The 23,410-nt window shown below is 45.4% G+C and overlaps 1 protein-coding gene across 8 annotated transcripts in view; it reads left to right on the top strand.

Moving 5' to 3' along the window:
- The window catches only part of TBC1D1 (TBC1 domain family member 1), a 227,663-nt gene that overhangs the window by 98,716 nt on the left and 105,537 nt on the right, over nucleotides 1–23,410 (top strand). For 7 of the 8 annotated variants that reach the window (XR_014311231.1, XM_082728917.1, XM_082728916.1 and 4 more), the window contains 5 exons: nucleotides 10,141–10,656; nucleotides 12,449–12,538; nucleotides 15,841–15,945; nucleotides 16,456–16,588; nucleotides 22,161–22,252. Coding sequence is in view for 7 of the 8 variants with exons in the window: in XM_082728917.1 (XP_082585043.1) it covers nucleotides 10,141–10,656; nucleotides 12,449–12,538; nucleotides 15,841–15,945; nucleotides 16,456–16,588; nucleotides 22,161–22,252 (936 nt within the window). In the remaining variant the exon portion in view is untranslated. Of the gene's footprint in view, nucleotides 1–4,655; nucleotides 4,761–10,140; nucleotides 10,657–12,448; nucleotides 12,539–15,840; nucleotides 15,946–16,455; nucleotides 16,589–22,160; nucleotides 22,253–23,410 lie in introns of those variants that run through there. The other variant, XM_082728921.1, reaches the window with a different exon arrangement.

Here is a 23,410-nt window from a genome sequence, read left to right as displayed (position 1 = left end):
AAGAAGGCATCCTGCTGCTGTGTTTATTAAGAACACTGTCTTAAGTGGTTTTGCATGGTCCCAGCAAGGTGAGAGGCGGAGGCAAGGGGTCCCTCCTCTCTGTCTCTTCTCCATAGGAACCTGCCTGCAACATCTTGACGTCTCTGCTCAACCCGGAGATGTCCGCCTGGTTGCCCCAGAGGCACTGTGGCTGGCGCTGACTGGGAGCCAGGACCCCTGGGGATTGGGGGCAGGGGTGCAGAGTACACAAATTGAAGAGGAGGGCATCGCAGAGGGGAAAAGCATAGCTTTATTTTCCTGTTAAAACAAGGGGGTGGGGAGGGGAAAAATTGGAGAGCAAAGCCTACATTTTCCAGTATTTAGCTTCAGTTCTGATAAACTGGTTCCATTCAATGTGTTTTAAGTACATGAAGTCCGATCGGAAGGTGCTGTCTGGGGCTAGCTGACTGGGAGCCTCAGGGGTTGCACATTGTGCAGAGAAGCTTCTGATTTGGTTAGGAAGACTGGGCCTCGTGGTTTAGGGACAGGCATGTTTATGTGCTGCACGTGCGATGCTGTTCCCAGCCCAACGCTAAGCTGCTGAGGTTTTGAGTGCGAGTGCAGCCACCTGGGGGCTGGCTCCTTGCTGTGGCTCTGAACCCTGCCCTTGGCCAAGGGAAGCTCTCCTTGATCTGTTTGGTTTCTTAGGGGGCAGTAAGCCTTGTACCTAAGTCCTACCCTTGAAGATGTGGTGGAAACTAGGAAATTCCTTTGCTGTCTTTTCCCTTGGGGTGGATTCTGCTCACAGGTCAGCAAAGGAGGACTGTGGAGCCCTGTGGCAAGGGCAGGACCATATGCTACCCCCTCGGCCCCAGTCACGGAGGACTGGCCCCACTCCAGCTGTACGAGTGGACCCTGGTGCAACGGGAAGAAAGTTAACTTTTGAGAGGAGCAGGAGCATCTTTGAGCGGCTCCTTTAGACCTGTGTGTAAGGCAGTGTGTGGATACTTTGTAGATTACCCACGTTTTGGGGGTCCTGTTTCTTAGTTCTTTTGTATATTCTATGTGATTATAGTCCTGGCATGGAAATAATGCTTAAGTCACTCAAACTTGAAATTTACTTTAACTTTCTGAACATTTTTTTGAGATGATCTAAAATTTTATATATTCCCCTTTTTAATAGGGAAGAAATAGAGTCAGTTGGACTCCCTAAGGGTCTTTGGTGGCTGGTTTTAATTTTTTTCCAAAGATTTTATTTATTTATTTGACAGAGAGAGAGAGATCACAAGTAGGCAGAGAGGCAGGCAGAGAGAGAGAGAGGAGGAAACAGGCTCCCCGCTGAGCAGAGAGCCTGATGCGGGCCTTGATCCCAGGACCCTGAGATCATGACCTGAGCCAAAGGCAGAGGCTTAACCCACTGAGCCACCCAGGCGCCCAGCTGGTTTTATTCTAAGGGCAAAGTTTGGTAAATATTTAAATCTTTCTATTTGTTCTTTAAAAAATTTTTTTTTTTAATTTTAAAAAGATTTTATTTATTTATTTGACAGAGATCACAAGTAGGCAGAGAGACAGGCAGAGAGAGAGGGGGAAGCAGGCTCCCCACTGAGCAAATGTGGGAGTTTGATTCCAGGAGGCTGAGATCTTGAGCTGAGCTGAAGGTAGAGGCTTAACCCACTGAGGCACCCAGGCTCCCCATTCCTATTTGCTCTTGATAGTTTATTTGAAATGCACTCCATACTGAGATTTTGTGTTTCTCTATCTTTTTACCCTTCTTAGGACTTCCACTCCTTTGTTGGGTCATTTGTCTACTTCTTGATCCCCTCTGTCTAGATTGTAGGTTACCCGAAGAACGGGTAACCTTGAATACATCCTTGTATTCAAGAAGAGTTTGGCATAGAATTTGGCATAAAGTGTTTTATATAGTGAGAGTATGAACAGGACTCTTAGTTGCAAGTGACACACACCCAGTGTAAAATGGCACAATCAAAAATTTATTGGCACAAGAATCCCAGTTAACTTCAGGCATGGCTGGATTCAGGTCCTCAAACCTCAGAACCATCATTCTCACCCCCTTTCTTCCATTTTTTAACCTCCTGTCTTGGTTTCACCTCCTCTGGAACTATTTAGCATGGCTTTATTTGTGATAGCACCAGAAATTCCAGGCTTTTGTCCTCGGAATTCTCAGTCCAAAAGCAGGATTTCTCAACCTGGGCAATACTACATTTTGGGCAAGATAATTGAGGAAAGCTCTCCCATGCATTGTAGGATGTGCAGCAGCATCTTTGGCCTCTACCAATGAGGTGCTAGTTGCAACTCTTACCCTCTAGATGTGACAAACCAGAATATCTCCAGATATTGCCAGATGTCTCCTGGGGGAATGGTGGTGGGCAGAGTTGCCCCAGGTTGGAGAACCACTGGTCTAAAACCACAGCAAGTTTCTTTTTTCTACCAATTCCTTAAAACGCATAGGTTCTGGTGTGGATTGGGTTATGTGACCACCCCTTTACTAATTCTTCAGTGGGATGGGGTTATAGAATATGCTGGTTTGTTTGTTTTGGGGTTGCCATCTGGGGCGAGGCCTGTCTGTGCCATTGAACCATCAGAATGAGAGTGGGGTTAGTTGGTACTAATTATTAGGGGAGAGGGCACTGGATTCCAGGTAAGACCACAACAAGAAACTCCTGAACCAAAGCCAAAAAAAACACATGGACCCTCACAGGGCCTGGGAAGTCCTTCTGAATTGAGAATGAAGTCTTGGTGTGATGGAAAGAGGATGTGTCTTGGCATCAGGTCTGCTGCTGTCCTGACTCTTCAGCTAATTAGCTGGTAACTTTGGGCTAGTGTTTTACCCTTTTCTCAATCAGATTCTATCATGCTTGTGAAAATATTATTTTTTCATAAAATTTTCATTGATGTTCTACAAACAGAATTATATGTAAATCATGTATCCAGTGACTTCAAAGTTTGAATAACCTTCTATAGCCAGTGACCAGATGAAGAAACAGGACAGTCCGGAAGCCCCACAGGCCCACTCCCATAGCCCTCCTGTCTTCTGTCGTCATGGTTTAGTCTTTTTTTTTAAGGATTTTATTTATTTATTTGACAGAGCGAGGTCACAAGTAGGCAGAGAGGCAGGCAGAGAGAGAGGAAGGGAAGCAGGCTCCCCGCTGAGCAGAGAGCCCGATGCGGGGCTCGATCCCAGGACCCTGAGATCATGACCTGAGCCGAAAGCAGAGGCTCAACCCACTGAGCCACCCAGGTGCCCCCATCATAGTTTAGTCTTGCCAGTTTTTGAAATTTGCCAAAAGTGGGATTCTACTGCGTGATTCTGTTCTACGTGTTGTTTCCGCTCGGCATGACGCTTACTTACCCGTGTCATTGCACTTGGCATAGCTTGCTTATTCTCCTTCTCCATGTTTTTGATCGGGCATGGGCTCCCGCCCGAGGGGTTTAACCACTCAGCTGCTCTGGGATTCCCAAGGACTTTGATTTTGAGGCACAATTGAGAACGGGTGGAAAGACTTGTGTCTGTTGCCGATAGATGGTCCAGACCTCCTGTAAGTGTTTTATCGAAGGGTATTGATTGGACATGAAAAGACAACACAAGGGCACTTATGAGCTTGAAAACCAGTTTTAATCAGTTCAATGTATTCGACTCTGCGTGATTTTAGGTAGAAGCACAACTGTATTGGTGCCCAGTAGACTAGCTGATTTTGCTGTTTTAGTAACCAGTATACACTATATGACCAAATACTCCTTTATTAATAATCTCTCAGGGGCAAAATTTCAAAAGGGCATCATTTATAATAACCGATTGTGGTGTGTGTCCTGGAGAAGGAACCAGTGCTTTGTTTAATGTTTCTTCCTAGTACATTTACACGTTTATAGTTCCCTCTGCCTTGTAGGAAAGGCACCCAGTGTCCCTTCGCAAACATTACGTACCATACCATAACACAAACGGGGGATTGCCAGGATCAGCTGCTAGTTCATTGTATTTATGAGTGTTTCTTAATCTTTGAGAGATTATTTTGAGGTAGACTTTGATTAGAATTATACAGTAGCATTTCTTGTAGGGCATTTGCACCTGTGCGTATAATGAGCTGAGACTTCAGAGATGCGATAAATTTATTTGGAAACCAAATTTACCTTATATAGTATGAACAGCTTGTCAGATACCTGTGTGGTGATTTTGTCTTTTTTGTCTTGGTTAGTTTCTTCCATCTCTGAGACCAGCATACGGTGGATTTGGGCATTTGGGGTATTTCAGGGCTGCTAAAGCACACAGCTTATCTAGGACCTTAATAATCAAATAGGGTTTGGGTACAATGGTGTGGAGGACAGGGCAAGGATAGAGCTTTCCTTACCTTGGGACACGAGAAAGGACAGGTGATAGGAATATCAAAGATGCTGCCCATCAGAACTGCCTAGTGCTTCTGAACACTGTGGAAGCCAGGGCCCCACCCCCAAACAGGCTGCTACTTCCAGGCTGGGGGTGTGGGGGGGCAGTTTTTCTGCAGCCCCACTTGAGGTGAGAACCAGTGCATTCCCTGGAGAGGACTGGACGTGTAGGACCTAGGTTTTCAGGTCGAGCATTCAGTGATTTATTCCATGATCTCTGTCAGTATCTGTGCTAACCGATCAAAATGTTTTGACTTTTTACCTTTGTTTTAGGAAAGTTACAGAACAATTTCACAGTCTTCCAGCAGCTGCCTTCTCTCACTCTTCCTTGCTCACCTTCTCCCAACGGCTCTGTTAGCGCCTGCAGCTGTTCAGTCACTCAGGTTGGATTTTTGTCTCTTTGTTTCAGACCTTCATAGGAATGTGTTGGTCGAGTCAAAAGGTTGTAGTGAACCTTTCAAATGGTTATTTTGGAGTAGGACACTGGGTTTTGTGTTTGCAGAGACTCGTTCCAGGGGGTTTGAAAGCTAAGAGTCTGTCCCATTGGCCATTTCAGAACTAGGGAAGCCGAACACTACTTGAGCAAGACCCAAAGGATAGAAGGATCGGGGTGAATGAGGGGGTGGCCTGGGTTAGGGGCCAGCGGTCATTAGCATTTCTTAGGTGCCAGATGCTGCCTTAGTCAGCTAATGAGCACGGCTCCTCTCTTTTTAGGAAGACCTAGGCCATGAGTCTGACCATTGGGCTAATTGAAAGCGTAAAGTCGAGGCATTAGCTCACCCTAGGACCAGCAGGCAGAGAAGAGAGGCCTGTGGTCAGGACCAGCCTTCTCTAGCATACAGTTGGTCACTTTGCTCCTGTGTTCTAGCATCGGCCTCGTTATCCTGGAAATCACATATTTACATATGTAGAGTGTCTCATTTTCTAGATTATGAGCCTCTCAGGTAAGAAGAATCCTGTCTTCCTCATCAGGTGAAGTGTGTTCGCCTCTCTGTTGAATCCAGTTTCACTCGGCAGCGCTCTTGGACAACATGTGTGTCGTGTCTGGATGGTGTTTTAGTCTCGTTAAATAATTTCAGTCATGAGCACTTGTAAGAAGATGTTGCCTTAAGAGTTTTGTATTAAATTTAAGACATGTAATGTAGAGGCAATACTTGATTTAATTTTGTTTTTCTTTCCTTATGTTTACTTTGTTTCTGACCAACAGGTGCAAAAACCATTTCTCACCAACAAAAATGAAACTCTTCCTTCTGGAAAATAATTATGCAGAATAATTTTCTCTTAGAAGTGCTTGTTTTAACTTTTTGCCATGAGGAACATTTCATCCAAGGGGCAGAATTACAGTGTGGTCTGCCTTTTTTTTTTTCAGTTTGGGCATGTTTTCCTGTTAAATAACAGGAAAAAAAATGCTAGAATTTTAAATACAAACCCGGGCTTCTTCAGATTCATTTAAAATTTCTTTGTTACCAGTTAGCAGCAAAACAAAAGAATAAATGTAAAGTAAAATTTATTTTTCATTCTAAATTACCGTTTTAGAAGCTTTTTCCTCTGTCAGTCCTTGTGAGTAAAATTACACTTGTAGTGTATTCCTAATCCTTTAGAATCCCTAAATCCTTACCCCCAAAAAAGTTGACCCAAATGTTTAAATAAGGACTTTATTTACAGAAATGAATGTTTCTAGTTCTCTTACACTAAGTATCATTTTTCTGATGACTTATTAAAACAAAAGTTACTTAAGTCTCCTGCAGAAACAACATGCATATATACCGTGCTTTTTCAGTGTGTGAATTTGAAAGAAAGTTTTGTGCAACTTTCTGTGAAACAGTGCAGATTTGCTTTAAAAAAGAGCTTTAGTATAAACTCAGGTTGAGAAAAGAGCAGTTTAATACATTTTATGTCAAAACAGGGCCTTTTAAAAAAATTGGTGATTCATTTTAATTAACATTTTTTTGTTGTGATTCCCAATGTAAAAGGAGATAAAATCTCAAACCCTTACTGAATTTATGCCAGTGTAATGCTTTTCAGGTTCTTGTTTTTGCTGTAGTTAGCTTTGATTTACTCTGTCTGCTTATCTATGATCAGAAATGACGTAGATATTATTGCTGTGACTGCACTAAAAAAAAGATTTTTGTTGAAAGTACCCAGATCGTATCAGTGGAAATAAACTCCTTGGCCTCAGTGTATTTGCCCTAGTAGGGTCGGTGTATTTGCAGTAAATATTCTAACTTGGAAGTTTATGTTCTCAGAAACTGCAGTTTTACCTTGAGACACTTTTCGGTTAAGTTTGGTTATTTTCAGGGTTAGTGTTGGCATCACCCCTTTCTTTATTTTTACATATCTCTATGAGCTGCCAACTCCAGCAGCTGCTGGTTCTCAGTGGCCTTTCTCCCTTGGCTGGCATTCTGACCTCATTCTTGACCGCTCCCCTTCCTCCTCCTGCTCCTCCTCGTCCTGTCCTCCACCTTCCAGATTCCCCAGCTTCTTTATGTCTCAAACATTGGCGTGGCCCCTGCTCCCATCCTGGCCTCTTCCTTTCCTTTGCCTTTTCTGTTCCCAAGTAGCTTCCACCTCTTGTACGGGAGCTGCTGACATTGAGGTCTGCATCTCCTGTCGTGGACTCCAGGCCCAGCCGCCCGCTGGATGCCTTACTTTCAAGTCCTCCTGGTCTTACTCAACAGGTACAAAAGCCAAACTCCTCGTGTCATCTGCACAAACCTGCTTCTGTGTTCCATGACTCTGCGAGTCATGGGCTGGCCTCCGTGCCCTCGACGCCCCCATCCAGATAGCCACCGAATCTTGTGCATTCTCTCTTCTGGAAGCTTTCATGTAGCCTTCCCTTGACTTTCGTCTTCGTCCAGACTCCCCCAGGCCCCATCTCAGTTCTGTAAATGTTCTAAGCCTCCCTTGGGGCCCCACTCCCCATCCGTGTAGGGCTGCCTTGTTTCCATCTCCTGCTCCTGGATCCCTACCTCCTGGCATCTAGTGCTACTTAGAGAAATGTTTGGCAATAAAAGGAAGTAAATGACTCCGTCCCCTCTTGTGACAGGTAACCCTGTAGGTGAGTCCAGGACAGAGCTAAAAGAATGGAGAAGTCAGGTTTCATCACAAGTGGGTATCATGCCTTCATTTCTCGAGAAACCATGCTCCAGGGCTCTTCTGGGAACGGGAACATAGTTCTCAATATGGTTACAAACTCACACACAGGTGGAGTCCATTTTTTACTGAAAAAGTTTACTGTTTTCCTTATGGTAATTTTAAAACATTAGATTTTTCATTGTTGACAGTTTATTGCTGAAATTATGTTTGGTGATTTGCTGTCAAATATTCTGAGATGGTTATGTTCTTGTCAGGATCCTAGTGATTTCTTTTTAACCCCTGTTGTCTCCTTTGCACCCATGTTACAGTTCCCCAGAGCAAGGAGAGGGGCAGGGGCCAGTGTCAGGGCTTTGACAAACGCCCGTCTCCTAAAGGTTGTGGTTAGTGTGTAGGAAAGACGGGCCGTTGGAAAAACTTCCACAGCCTCAGCCCTGACCAAGGTTGTAGTGTGCCCTTTAGCCTCTTGTGACCTTGGGAAGTGGGGAAATAATCAGATTCTCTACTGTGTGTCTTACTTCTGTTTCATTTGCTACTGAGTCACCCTAATTTCACAGGACTTCACACATTTTCTCTGTGCTTTGGTTATATAACAAAAGACACCATTACCTCAGATGCAGTGGAAGATTTCAGCATATAGAAATGATACTTCTTTTAACAAACCTCAGGAGCCTGTGTAAGACTTTCCTGTTCGGAGAGTAAGTTTAATAATAGGGAAGATTCATACGACTCCTGATAAAATAATTACATAGACTTGCTCAGTAAAATGGTGAGGCTCTTTACTTGCATGAATTGGTTATTTTTCTTTGAAAATTCTTTACTTCACATTACTTCACAAAAATAATTTTTACCTGAAAAATGGGATTTTTTAAAAAATATTTTTTTATTTTTAAGAAACTGAGGCAGTTCTTGCCAAAGTCTTATAGTGCCTTGTTGGCAAAGGTGTGAATGGAACCTAGGCTTCCTCCCTCCCTCTTCTCTCCATCCTGTCTTCTGGTATATTAGCCATTTTCAGGCTGCCATGGGATGTGTAGTTTGGTAGTAGGAGAGTATGCTATAGCAAAAGCAAATAGTGCAAATAATGCTGGACAGATGTTGAAATTTGGGCCTATTTAGTATTGTTTAGCTCATAAGCTTCAGTAATCTGTTTTTAAAATACAGACTTTACCTAAATGTATTTTATCTCTTTGATAAAATACCTCGGAAGGATATATTATAGTCTTTATGGCAGAGATACTGTCTGTAAGACATGCTTGATATAAAATCACAAAGAGAGAAATATTTTGAGTCATTGGGTCTTAAAAAATAGAAGCATACATTTTAAATCTACAACCATGTCCCTTTACTGTATATGTAGATTTTTTTTAAAGACTTTATTTATTTGACAGAGAGAGAGAGATCACAGGTAGGCAGAGAGGCAGACATAGAGAGAGATGGGGAAACAGGCTCCCTGCTGAGCAGAAAGTGGGAAGCGGGGCTCGATCCCACCCTGAGATCATGACCTGAGCCAAAGGCAGAGGAGTTAACCCACTGAGCCACCCAGGCACCCCTATATGTGGATCTTCGACCTGAATTGTTAACCGGTGTTTTGTTGTTGTTCTTTCCTCTATAATGTTGTTAAAGACTTCAAGCTTCTGGGCCTTAAAATTGAATTTTCTTACATAGAAAAAAAGGGAAAAAAATTGCTTTGGGTATTAGGTCATAACGACAATCAGGTCCTTCCTTATGAAGATGGAATTCGTGGCCATCTTGTTTCAGTGTCATGGCTGTACCTCTTCTAGGGGATCACACAGATGGTAACCGCGTTCACAGATTCATCTTCTTGTCTGCTGCTGCCTTGAAGGCTCCTGTCAGAAGCTGGTGATGAGAAGGTGTGGCAGGAGGGACGATGATAGCACATGGGACCCTTTTGTTCACCCTCTTGATCATGGCTCTGCATGGACCCCAAAGGCTTTGGAGTCTGTGTGGGAAGAAGCCCCAGTGTGTTGCCATGGTAATGATGCATCTTGGTTGCTCCCTCGAAGCTCCATAGTACCAGTCAACTATTAGGAGATAGAGAACTGAGTGATAAAGTGCCAGTGGTCCTTGAAGAAAAAACAAGGATGTGATTCGGAGAAGTGTTTTATAGATTTCAGTCTTCACTTGTCATCCTCATCCCGCCCATTTGCCGTCGAAGACTCTCCAAGACACCCTGCCATGAAATCTAGAAAACGTGCCTAAGGTTTCCGTGAGCCACACTGGAGACAGTCCTCTTAGGGAGGGGACAGCGGCTGCGGGCAGGACTGTGGATTTGCGGTGGGACTAACCCGGGCTTGCCTCCGAGGCTGGCCGCGGGGCTGCGTGTCCGTGGGCTCGCCCTGAGCCCTGAGGAGTGCTGTGGGCATGTGACTCCTCGGGCATCGTCCCTGGCACGTCAGGGTGCGTGATGAATACGGTTGCTCCTCTCCGGCCGTGAAAGCGGTGCGTTCCCCTCGCGTGGGAAGGCGTCCGTGGTCCCGGCTTCCCCGCGGACTCCTGCTTCGGCCCGGAGCACGCCGGGGGCGGGGGGGAGGAGCAGGGCGGAGGCTGCTTGCCCTCCGTGCCGCGGGGTCCCGTGTGGGGGTGCCGTGCGGGCCCGTGTGGGGGTGCCGTGCCCTGCGGCCTCCGGTAACGCGCTCCCTTTCCCGGCAGGTGCCCGAGATCATCAGCTCCATCCGCCAGGCTGGGAAGATCGCCCGCCAGGAGGAGCTGCGCTGCCCGTCCGAGTTCGACGACACGTTTGCCAAGAAGTTCGAGGTGCTCTTCTGCGGCCGCGTGACCGTGGCCCACAAGAAGGCGCCGCCCGCGCTCATCGACGAGTGCATCGAGAAGTTCAAGCACGTCAGCGGCCGCCGCAGAGCCGAGTTCGACGTGGGCTCCCCGCGCTGGGAGAGCCCGCGTCCCGCCGCAGGCCCTTCCCTCCCGGAGAGGGTCCCGCCGGGGCCGCCCGCGGGCGACGGGGAGCCGGGCCGCGGGCCGATGCGCAAGTCCTTCTCCCAGCCCGGGCTGCGCTCGCTGGCCTTCCGCAAGGAGTTCCAGGATGGCAGCCTTCGCAGCAGGAGTTTCTTCAGCTCCTTCGAGGAGAACGACATCGAGAACCACCTCATTAGCGGGCACAATGTTGTGCAGCCGACCGACATGGAGGAAAATCGAACTATGCTCTTCACGGTAAAGCCCCCGGCGCCCGGGCTCCCCCCGGGGCGGGTCCGCGTTCCGTCTGCTCTCCTGAGCGCCGATTCCTAGCGGACTGCTTTCGGATTTGTATGTGTGAATGTGTGTTTTATAGTGAATAATCCTTTTCTCGGGGGAAATCCTTACTTTAGTCCTAGGCCTTTACCCTCATCGTGGGAAACCTAGAGAGAACCCATCTTCTGTGCTCGTTTTTGTCTCTACCCTCCCCACCCCTCCCTGCTCAGTGGAGAGAGACCTTTTCAGTGGAAGCAACAGGGCACTCGAAAATGTGTATTAATTTCAAGGAGTGTATCGCAACAAAATCTTTAGGTTTTTGGAAAATACTTCCTCTTTACGGTTTCTATTAATTTATAAAACATTTATCCTTGGTTAATCAGGATAATTGGATTTGGGGATAAGATGGTATTTGAAATTTATACCCGAACTGAAAGAATAGTTTAGCCAACTGTTTACTCTCTTTTTTCCTGGGAGCGGTTTGCTACACTGAGAGCCAAGTGCCAGAGGAGGAATGGATACGGAAGCTGTCCTTGGCACTTTGGGTTCCTGGGTTCTGGGTTGCTCTGGGCTCCCCTGGCTGGGCTTGCCCTCCTTGGGGGTCCCCTGGGTTTGAGCGGATGGGGCTCGGGGCCTTCCCAGCAGTGAGCTGGCCTCTGAGGATCTAGGGAACTGATTGTTCTTCAGCCCCCTTCTAGAATGCTGTGACCGGTATTCTAGAGAGAACAAAATTACCATGGGTGTGATGTTCTTGTGCCTAACTCAGAGTAGCGAGAGGGCCGACGCGTAAGGAAACTGCCGCTTTGGGGAAAGCCACGTTGGATTAAGCAGGTTTAAGATGAAGATGATGTGTCTGTGCGTAAATAGTGCTTTTTTCTTCCTCTTTTCATCGTGTCCTGAAAAGGGTGCTGTGTCAGCCCTCAGGCTTATGCTTTAGTCTGTGACGTATATTTAAAAAAAAACAACTCTTGGTGTCATTGTGAAAGCTGCTCAGTGTGTGACTGTTGTGTTCAGGGTCCCTTGCAACATGCTAGGAATAACAGCAGTGAACAGGACAGCCATCATTCCAGCAAGGGGTGTTGACAACTGAGTGTTCAAGTAATTGTCTCATTACAGTTGTGGTCTGGGGTTTCCAGGAAGGCTTCGTGGAGGAAGGAGCAGAGGTTCATTGTGACCAACTAGATATTCTTCTAGCTGGAGTATCCTGGGAGCAGTGGGTGAGAGGCCCTGAGGGAGGGATGGGCTGAATGGAGTTTATTATGCTGACCCAAGGCTGTAATGCTAATGCGCTAACTTGAAGAAGTCAAGTAAGTAGTATTTAAATTCCTAACACACAGTTATGTACTCCACAAATGGTAGGTTGTTTTAACAATAATTTTAAAAGATTTTTCAGTAAAACAGTTAATAGTGTTTTGGAAGCTTCAAAAGGAGAGCTTTGGTTTTCTGGAAGCTTTACTTTTATAGAAAGCTCACTTCCTTATAAAGCAGAGATGTGGCATCTGTGGTTTTGTTGTTAACTTTTGGATATTTGGTTCTCTGATCTCAAAGAAGATTACTGTCTTATGTAGGTGAACGTACTAGCGGGTGTCCTGTGCTACATGAAAGCTGTGGGGTCAGCCGAAAGCTCTGGAGGTGATTCTCTACAGTTAAATAGTCAGAATCCTATAGGAGCTTTCCCCTTTTCTTCTTTATTTTCATAGGTTACAGAATGAGAATGTTTAATAAAACTGAATTTGACTTTCATGAAAAACTAGTTTCTTTTTTGTCTTTTAAGATTGGCCAATCTGAAGTTTACCTCATCAGTCCTGACACCAAAAAAATAGCACTGGAGAAAAATTTTAAGGAGATATCCTTTTGCTCTCAGGTAAATGGAGATGGGTTATTGGCTCATTTGCATTTGAATTTTTAATGAATTCTGTCATTCAGCAGAAGTGCTAAAAGGTCATAAGATGTATGCCTACCGGGTATACTTGATTTTCAATCTTGGCATTTCTCCTTTGAATTTTAAGACAAAATATACACATAATTTTGAAATTAAAAAGTTCGCTGTTAGCAGCAATAATGTACTGGAGAAAAATAGATGGACCTTTCTTTTTTCAGTTATTAGTGGTAATATTATATAGTCACAAATTCAAGGTGTATATGTGTGGGTTTGCATACACATCTTATATATATCTTCATACGTACATACAAATATTTTTAAATAGATCTCATTTCTACTTTATAAAAATTCTTAAGTTCTTTTTGGGTACGAGTCATTATTCTTCCTTAAGATAGTGACTCTCTATAAGAATGTTTTCCTCAGAATACAATGTCTACTTGAGTTCTTTCCTGATAATCTCTCAAAGTGTGTTTCATAGATTTTTGGGGGAATCAATTACAGTGAACTGTATCAATTGTACTCAGGGTTTTCCTAGCAAATAGGAGATCGCTTAAAGTTATTGTTTGTCTATATTTTAAACTCTGTCTTCTTACTTGCTTGCTTTCTCATAATTAAGAAGATGTAATGACAGTAATGACAGTCTCATTCCTGATTTATAACATTCCTGATTTTAAAAATATGCCTTTTGAATCCTTTTCCCAAAATGTGAAAATAAAGAATGTTCCTTTTATAGTCGAATAGAGAACCATTTACAAAAGAAATTTTTCCAAGTCCGGCTTCCCAGAGAACATCCATCAGGTGCTTACCTTGCTTTGTAAGAACTTGGAATGAGATGCCAGGATATGTCAGTGGTTGCCCGTTTATTGGGAAAATGTTCAACTGGAAGGGAGATGACCCACAGAATTTAATCTCGATTTGCTACTATGTCTATTGAAATGTTAATGTTTAAACTTTGCTTTTTCATGTAACAGTTTTATTATTTCCTGAAGGGTTCAGCCTACAAGTATACATGATGGCCTGAATTTCAAGTTATTGGCACTCGTATCTCTGCACACTGGTACTTCCTGGAGACGCTCATGTGTTAATATTTATGGGCTCTGTCTTATCTGCATCAAGGTGCCTCTTAGCTGATAACCTCCAAAAAATTTACATATTAGATCTGAAGAGCTCTTAGGAAACTATGGTGTACAGTCTTTGCCTTCATAGCTTACATTTAGAAGCTTCTCTGCTCTTTGTGCATCTAATTCTTGACTCGTTCTTCATACCACTATACTTCAGTGCTTACCTCTTTGTTCTTGTAGGAGTAAAAATATGTTTTAAGTCTCCTTTTTTTTAACCTTTGTGTCTGTGAGTGTTTGCGTGTGTGTGTGCATGTGTGTGTATAGTTGTTTTTCTTCAATAATCTTTTGTCTACTTTTGATTTTCAAAGTAATTTTTTATTCTTAATACCTAGGAAATGTTCTCATTTCTCTGTGTCCACTTTTCTGCCCTTCCTTTTAGTACTAAAATAAACATTACAAACTCTGGTTTTCAGTTCTTATATTATGGAGGTAATCACAATAATATTTTAGTAGAACGATGTTAATCTTCATATTTGAGAGATGTCTTTAGATACTTAAAATATCTGAGAAAATTGTGTGGAGCCACAAAAGACCCAAAAAAGCGAAAGCAATCCAGAGAACAACAAAACTGGAGGTATCATATCCCCAGATTTCAATATATACTACAAAATTGTAGTGATCAAAACAGTATGGTACTGGCACAAAAGCAGACACATAGATCAGTGAAACAGAATAGAAAACCCAGAAATAAACGCATGATTGTGTGGTCAATTAGTCTATGCAAAGGAGGCAAGAGTATATAATGGGGAAAAGACTGTGTCTTCAACAGTGGCACTGGGAAAACTGGTCCGCTGAATGAAAAAGAATGACACTGGACCGCTTGCTTACACCATACACAGATATAAACTCAAAAATGGATTAAAAGACCTAAATGTGTGAAACATGAAGCCATAAAACTCCTTGAAGAAAACACAGACAGTAACCTCTTCAACATTGGCTGTTGCAGAATTTTCCAGATATCTCTTCAGGCAAGAGAAACAAAAGCCAAAATAAACTACTGGGATTAAAACAAAATAAAAAGCTTCTGCACAGAGAGGGGAACCAACAACAAAATGAAAAAGTAGCTTACTGAATAAGAAAAGATATTTGCAGATGATATATCTCATGAGGGGTGAATGTTCAAAATATGTAAAGAACTTATACAATTCAACCCCAAAGCCCAAATAATCTAATTAAAAAATGGGCAGAGGACAAGAATAGACATTTTTCCAAAGAAGTCATACAGATGGCCAAGAGACATATGGAAAGATGCTCAACATCACTCATCATCAGGGCAATACAAATCACGATCACAGTGAGCTACCCCTGGCAAGGATGTGGGGAAAAGGAACCCTTGGTACACTGCTGGTGGGAATGCAAGCAGCCACCGTGGAGAGCAGCATGGAGGTTCCTCAAAACCTTAAAAATAGAACCACCATACGATCCAGTAATTCCGCTACTGGCTATTTACCCAGAGGTATCAAAGTACTAAATCAAAAAGTTGTGCATCCCTGTTTTTATTGCTGCGTTATTGACAATAGCTCAGATACAGAATCAGCCCAAGTGTCCACAAATGAACGGCTGAGGAGGAAGTGGTGTGTATGTATGCCCCACGGGGTATTTCTGAGCCATAGAAAGGAGGGAGGTCTTGCCACTTGTGACCACATGGATGGACCTAGACTGCATTATGCTAAGTGAAATAAGTTCAAGAAAGAGACATACCACATGATTTCACTTACATGTGGAATCTGGAAAGCAAATGAAAAAAAAAAAAAAAAAAAAAAAAAGCAAAAAGCAGAAACAAACCCAGACAGAGAACAAACTGACAAACTGACAGTTGCCAGAAGGGAGAGTGGTGGAGGTGTGCCGGCTTCGAGGTCCGGTCTGGAGCGCGTTCAGTTGCAGGGATGGAAGGTCCCAGCCCTGGGAGGACAGCCTTCGGGATTGTGAGGGCGTGGTGTGGTGGGAGATGGGGTGCTCTCGGGGTGACCACAGACTTGCCGAGTCACCAAGTCGCACACCTGGAACTCTGGTAACATTCAGTGTGCCTGTACTTCAGAAAAATCTGGGAAATCATTTTAGAGTGCTCTAGAAGGCCGCGCTGCCTAGGTCTTGTTGCCTTCTGGCACTTGTGGCTTTTGGATACTGCTCACCATGCCTTCCTGTCTTCCCCGCCTGCAACAGGGTATCCGACATGTGGACCACTTTGGGTTTATCTGCCGAGAGTCCTCAGGGGGTGGAGGCTTTCATTTCGTCTGCTACGTGTTTCAGTGCACAAACGAAGCTCTGGTAAGTGACACTGAGCAGGTCTTACCTGGAAAACATGTTTCTGGGCAATGTCAGCCTCACTGATTTTTCTTTCCTTCGCAAACTGTAGAGCTACATTGACGTGTTGTTATTTAGCTTTAATTATCCGCCATGACTGTTTAGTGACTAGCTAGTACACATGCAAGCCTTGTTGGGCTATGTGTCTTCGGTTTTCGTTTTTGAGGAACATGCTTACGTTCACCCTCTGGCCTGGCATTAAAGTATGTCATTTTGGAGGTTTGACCCAGAGGAGCTGGCTCTTATCATGAGTATTGAATTTGTGTTTTTAGTTTCTACCTTCTTTACGAGCTTTGAGCTGCTGGGTAGTGTTTCTCAGACTCTAATCCTAGCGGTTATCACGATTATTATCTGTCAGTTGGTGACGAATAATGCGCCCCAAATCTTAAAATGCTGAAAGTGTTTGCAGAGTCCTGAAATCTCAGCCCTGCTCGTCTTACACGTGCTGGCTCCCTGTGTCTTCTCTCTGATCAGGTTGATGAAATCATGCTGACCCTGAAGCAGGCGTTCACCGTGGCCGCGGTGCAGCGGACGGCTCAGGTGCCTGCCCAGCTGTGCGAGGGCTGCCCCCTGCAGGGCCTGCACAAGCTCTGCGAGCGGATAGAGGGTGAGTAGCCTTAGTTACCAGGACCGCTGGTGGATTTCAGCATGGCAGAGGATAAGGGGGATGTCTTCTGTACATGGCCAAGCTATTGTGTTTTGTGCTCAGCGTTTGAAGGGAGGCGTTCCTGCCCTTTCCCCATTGCTGCTCTAAGGGTCGTGGAGCAGAGAAACAAGCTACAGATGCAGCCGCCTAGCATTTATCCAGGCCGTGAATGGTCAGGTCGGCCCTGTTGGCTGCTTTGAAGAGGTCTAGTAAGGTGAGAGCTGCAGGATCTCCGCCACGTGTTTCAGTTCCCAGGTCACTGGTCATTTCTGCCAGGACAGTGTTGACGGAGTGAAGGGGCAGAAGACAGATTGCACCTGAGTCACAGGGAAGGAATAAAAGGGACTGGGAGTCGACTGTAGTTTCTAGAAATGTGCTGTAGGGAGAAACATAAATGTACTCATTGGCAGCTGCTGTTTTTTGAGCACTTAAGGCATGCCAGGCCCTGTGCCAGGTGCTTTCACGTGTGGGAGGAAAGAGGATTGCTGATTTATGTTTTAGGGATAAGTGCACCGAACACTTGTGAGGTCGAGGGGAAAACTAGTGTGGGAGCCCAGGAGTCTGCGCATGTGGGAAAGCCCTCCCTGTCGCCTGCGCACAGAGCGGCCCCCTGGGGAAGACCGTGCTGGGGGAAGAGCCAGCGGACCCACTTTGCACAGCTGGGGAGGTTCGAGCAGATCCAGGGCCACAGGGGCCCAGTGGGTCAGAATGGAAAGGAGGAGACCCCTTTCTGGGGGTGGGGGGCCGTGGAAACTTCCTCAGGTGGGAAGAGAGGCGCTCCATTTCTGGGCCTGCAGGGGAGGCAGAGGCGAGGGGAAGAGAACGAGGGTAAACCCACCGTGACGATCCTCTGAGGGAGCCTGGCACTGAAGGGGTGCATTCCTCTCCTCTCTTTGGTTTTCGTTTTTTTCCATTTATAGGAGGATTTCTAAAACTTTGTGATTCTGAGGGGAGTCACAGGATTTAAACAACCCATGTTATTGTAAAACACACACACACACATCCACAAAACCCCTCCAGATTTGCTCATGTTGCATGTGCCTAGAACACTTCCAATAAGTTCTACTTGGGTAGAGAAAAACACTGTATTATTTGGATTTCATTTCCTTTTTTTCATAATTGTGGCAAAAGTACACATCATATAAAAATGACCATTTTCACCTTTTAAAAGTGGACAGTCCAGTGGCATAAAGTACACTCACGTTGTTTTGAGGCCACCACTGCTGTCCATTGCTGGGGCTTTTTAATCTTTCTGAACTGAAAGTCATTAAACCGTAACTGCCCAGTCAGTCCCCCTGCCCCAGTCCCTGGCAGCCACCACTCTGCTTCTGTGTGTGTGAGTATGACGGCTTCCAGGCACCTCATCCAAGTGGAGTCATCCAGCTTTTGTCCTTTCGTGACTGGCTGATTTAGCATAAATCTCCTTTCACGTCTTAGCAGGAATCGCATTCCCTTTTAAGGCAGATGAGTATCCCTTCGTGTGCCTGAACCACATTGTCTAGTTCTGTGTCCACAGACATTTGAATTGTTTTCTCAGTTGGCTGTTGGGAATGACGTTGCTGTTAAGTTGGCGTATAATCTCTCCTCATGTTCCCGTTTTCAGTTCTTTTGGGAATATACCCAGAAGGGAATTGCTGGGTCAGATGGTAATCATGTGTTAAATCTTTTGAGGGTCGTATTTTCCACGGTGGCTACACCATTTTACATTCCCGTTAGCAGTGCACGAGGGTTCCTGTTTCACCCATCCTTGCCAACACACGTTACTTTCTCTCTGCTTCTTCTTTTTAATGATAACCATCCTAACGGGTGTGCAGTCGTATCTGATTTCCCTTTTTAAATGAGCTAAACTGACAATCACCACCTTAAGTTTCAGAGGTTCATTCGCTGGCATTATAGTGCTCTTTAAAATGAATCAAAATGATTAATATTTTCAACTGTGCTTCCCTAGTTGTTACTGTTTGCTGACATTATTTATACAAAATAAGCTGGAAAGGAGAAAAGTTGAGTTTTACCTAGAGATCTCATCTCAAAAGATCACTAAACCTTCCCTTAGTGGTTGTCAAGATAAGGGAAAGGATGACAGAAATGTCCCTTAAGAGCTTGTTAAGAAGCCAACAACGACGTTGGCCTTGACGATAAGGCAGACCGTGATCTGCAGGGACTGGAAGGATTCCAGATTTCTACTTGATAAATCTTTCTGTGGTCTGGCTTAGCTTTCCGAAAGTGAGAGCTGAAAAGTTCAGTCAGGGGAGGGATTTTGCTGCTGTATTTTGAAGTTATTATTTAATTCGTCTTTTTACCTGATAAAATCCAAGCAAAGCAGAAAGCTCTGCTAATGTAGAAGCATTCTTGATAGCACAATTAGAAGTTTGGGGTTTGGCATGGCTGATGGGAAGCATTTCTTAGGTAGAGCGGGCACAGTGTTATAGGCGTCCTAAGGAGGGGAGATGGGTCCTTTGTTGGGGAGAGGCTGGTTTCATGAACACTTTGAGGCCCTTGCTGTCTGCTGTCATGCGTTCCTAATAAGTAGAATGAAGTGGTTTATAAAAGCTCATTGTGTGTGCCCATAGCGTAGTGCTAATAGGAAGTCAGGCTCTGTCCAGGAACTCCATACACTGGGGAGAGGACTAATGACATGGCCACAAAAAGAAAGACTTAAATACTGTTTCCTTCATCAAATGATTTAGTTGGGTTATGCCCCAGGATTTATAAAAAAAAATACATACAATATGTCCCAACCGCGGCAGTGGGACACACACTCCCAACATGTAAGATGAGCAGCTCTGCTCAGGCCTGAATTTGAACTCTGAGCAACTCCTAGCAGTGCTTGTCTAGCATTTTGCTTATTTTAAAGTTGGGTAGAGCATTTTGGGAATTCGTAGAATGAATTTTATGTTCACTAAGAAGAAAAAAAAGTTGAGCTGAGTTTTCCTTTTGCCTTCTAAGTAAGTTTGCCTCTGGCCAAGCAACTGCTCATCAGAGCCCCTTTAATAAGTGCCTTTTCTGCACCAACAGTGTGAAGGTGGCCTCACTGACCACCGGGCTGGAGGGATTAGAGTTTTGGAATGCCCTTGACTCCGTTCACCTTTTTCTCTGCTGTTCTCTGTTCTCTCTGTTTTCTCTGTTGCATCCCTTTCCCCCTGTAAAGCCTTTAGGCCTCATATGGGGGGTGGGGGTGCCACCTTCCTGCTGCAGAAACCAGACAGCAATGCCTGATGGTGTTGAGAAGCCACTGGAAGGTTCACTGTAAAGGAGTGGAGAGCCAGGCCTGGGGTCTGGGCGGCAGGGGTCAGAAACCTGCCCTGCTGTCTGAGGTGGGGCAGGAGGGACTTTCTGAGGTGAGGCGTCCTGAGGGCAAGGATAAAACTCGTCAAAGAGTCTCTTCACCTGCGCCCCCCCATACAGAGAATTTTCTGTGCCGTGGCCTGATTGTTAGACGTGTACAATCAGTCTGTTGTGCAATCGGTCTTTTACGCCGTTAGTTGTTGTACAATTGGTCGAACTTTGCTCCGAGCTCTGGGGTGCTCTGCACATGTGAGCGTCTCGTCAAATAACACACGTATGTCCTGATAGGATGCTTATGACATTGTGTCAGGGACCTGCGGAGAGGCTTTTGGTTAATGCTGATGGCTCCTTTCGCTCATCAATTTAAACACTCTTTTTTTTATTTTTAATTTTTTAATTAAAAAAAATTTTTTTTTTAAAGATTTTGCTCACTTACTTGACAGACAGAGATCACAAGTAGGCAGAGAGGCAGGCAGAGAGAGAGGAGGAAGCAGGCTCCCCGCCGAGCAGAAAGCCCGACGTGGGGCTCGATCCCAGGACCCTGAGATCATGACCAGAGCCGAAGGCAGAGGCTTCAACCCACTGAGCCACCCAGGCGCCCCTTAAACACTCTTTTGAGTCAATATTTAAGTAGTGCAATAAAAAACCACCCCTCTGTTTCCCCGGCTTGTCTGACCTGCTAGCTTGCTGGAAGAGTACCTGAATTGCGTTCTGGCAGAAGCCAGCTGTCTTTTTGGCACTGTCACCGCCTCTGCAGTCACGGTAGTACGGAAGCCACCTGTGGGTCGGGCGACTGGACTCTCTGGGAAAGGGAGGCAGCGGAGAGTTCAAGAGCTGTCGGTGGAGGGAAATGGACCTCGTTCAGAGTCTAACTCTGTCCCTCACTTAGCCGATGACCTAGGACAAAATACTGGACTTTGCCTGTGCCTCAGTTTCTTCATATATACATTGGAATTGCTTAGAATTGCTAAGAATGGTGCCCACTCAGATTGTTTTGAGGGTTGAGGGGATGCACATAGTGCTCAGTGTGGTGGCAGACCAGCCACTCCAGAAGTGTTGGCTTTTATTTTTATAGGATTTTCTTGGCAAAAAATAAAGGGAGGCGGGGGCTGCCGGGAGGGTGGATGTCCTGGAAGCTGAGATGGGCCCAGCAGAGCTGTGAGCAGGGTGGGGGCTCTGCGTCCACCAGGGCTGTGGGGAGGCGGCGGCTCATCAGCCTCCTGACTTTGGAGAGTCACCTGGCTTCTCTGGACCTCAGTGATGCCACCTCTGTAAAAATAGGCTTGATTTCCATGTCCTGGGTCCAGACTTGAGAGGCGGCCCCTCCTGGCCACACTCAGCCATGCAGATGCATTCCCAGTGTTCTCGGGGTAGAGTGCAGCCTGGCACCTGCCCCGGGGCAGGAGGATGTGCAGCAGGTGCGTGAGCTGAGAGCCGCCCTTGGAATGAAAGTGCCTGGCGACAGTGCTCCCACGGTAGTCTGCTCAGCAAACGCTTCCATTCTGAATCTTCTCGGCAGGCATAACATTTCTCTCTGGCACCAAGAAAAGGCAAAACAGGATCTAAGCCCTGTTTGTGTGAAGAAACAACTTTCCGAAGCATCAGTTTCTTGTTGGCACTATATCGTGACTATTGTAACTTTTCCTCAAAATCCTCCCTAATGGTAATTAGATGGGCTTAGACTAGTAAGAAGCAAGTGGTGCTAAAACGAAGGTGGGTAGCTTCGTGAATCAGTCTGCAGGGAGCCGACTGTGGAGGAGAACATGATAGGGCAGCAGATGTTTTCCCTTGAGTTGTCTAGTTTGTATATAAGTACTGATGCAGACAGTGTTCTGATTGTGCGAGGTGTTCTAACACAGAATGGTGGAGAAAAGAAAATTCGGAACCGCAGAGGCCTGAGATGGGGTCCAGCGTGGTGGTCTTTTGGCGATCACCCAGCTCTCTGGGTCTCGGTTTCCTCAAGTGTAAAATGGGGCTAACTTGATCGTCTTCACCAGTTGTTCTCAGTGTTAACTGAGGCAGGCCTGGTGTCTAAGACTGTGCCTGGCACGTGAGGACTCAGCTAAAAAATGTTAGCTGTCATCATTGCCATCACGAACGTTATGACTGAGTAGAATGTCCGGAAAACTTTGGAAGCCTGGAGTACATAAGGATGTGAAAAGCCCGAGTCGGAAGTTCTACTGTACCTTGTGACTTCTCCATAGTGTGTTTTCATGTCTCTCTCTCTCTCTTTTTTTTTTCTTAACAGGAATGAATTCTTCCAAAACCAAACTAGAGCTCCAGAAGCACCTGACGACATTAAGTAATCAGGAGCAAGCAACTATTTTTGAGGAGGTTCAGGTAGGCACAAGTTTCTAATTGCTAAACTTAAAGCAGAGCTGAGCAGCTTATCTGTGAGATGATCCCAGCTGGGAGGAAGCGGACCTGGTTCCTCCTGGTTCAGGCTCACCAGCCCTGGGCAGGAGCCAGGTCAGATGCAGACTCCCACCGGGTCTTGGTTTTCATGGTGAATGTGACTAACCTGGAGAAGTCCTGCCTTAAAGAATATTTTGGGATGAGAGAAAGGAAATTGCTGAGTGGAAAGAGCCTGCCACCCAGGAGAAAGATGACGTGGAGTTTGGTCCCCGAGCATTCCTTTGCTCCCCAGGACACCTCTGCCAGCCCATTCCTGCTTGGGATTCCAGTCCCAAAGTGTGGGAGTGGGCAGAGATAGGATTTCGTACGTAAGCTTGGTCACTCACTGTTTCTCCCTTGGTCCTCAGTGTTGGAAAGGAATGCAGATAATGTTACCTACTTACAACTGTGTATCAAGCCTAAATATAAAAACAAAATACAAAACCAGAGCCAGGCTCGTTGCTGACTGGAAACTATCTTGTTCTCACACGCAGAGGCCATGTAGCTCGGGAAACGATGCTGCGTGTGCCGGCATCTGGACTGTGTTCATTATGAATCTTTAGTGAGCTCATCACAGATTTCATGTCCACTCTGGCCAAGGGGCATCTTCTGAGGTTTCCTGGCACTTCTGTAGGGAGGAGAGCACATCAGGACGAAGAATATCTTTTTTTGTGGGGAGGGGAGTGGCAGGGGTACTGTAGAGGAGTCATCAGCCCAATCTAGAAGGACGACAGCTCTGGATGGCGAGTTCTCTCGGCCTCCTCACTGGCGCGGGGCTGTACACACCGGCCCCTGGCCCGTTTTCTGGCAGGAGTGACATATGTTCGGAGAAGGAAAGCAATGGAAGGTTTTTCAGTTTCACAAGTGGCTTAGATTGTAGTTTTCACAGTTTCCAATTGCCTTTAAATTTTCTTGTTTGCTTCTGAATCAACTTGAAACAGGCTACTTTGTTTTTACTTAAAGGATCTTTAGAGTTCTGAGTAGAGAGTACTCAGAAAACCTTAGTGCGATTTGTACTTGGAATTCATAAATGCATGGGCAGTTTGCTTTTGACTCTAAATGCGTTTACGGTGGAGGCCGGGCCTTTGCCCTGGATGCCGATCT

Source organism: Mustela nivalis (genome assembly GCF_964662115.1).
Source record: "Mustela nivalis genome assembly, chromosome: 4".
Lineage (NCBI taxonomy): Eukaryota > Metazoa > Chordata > Mammalia > Carnivora > Mustelidae > Mustela > Mustela nivalis.
The sequence above is the reverse complement of the archived record's forward strand: the minus strand, read 5'-3'. Positions and strand labels throughout refer to the sequence as shown.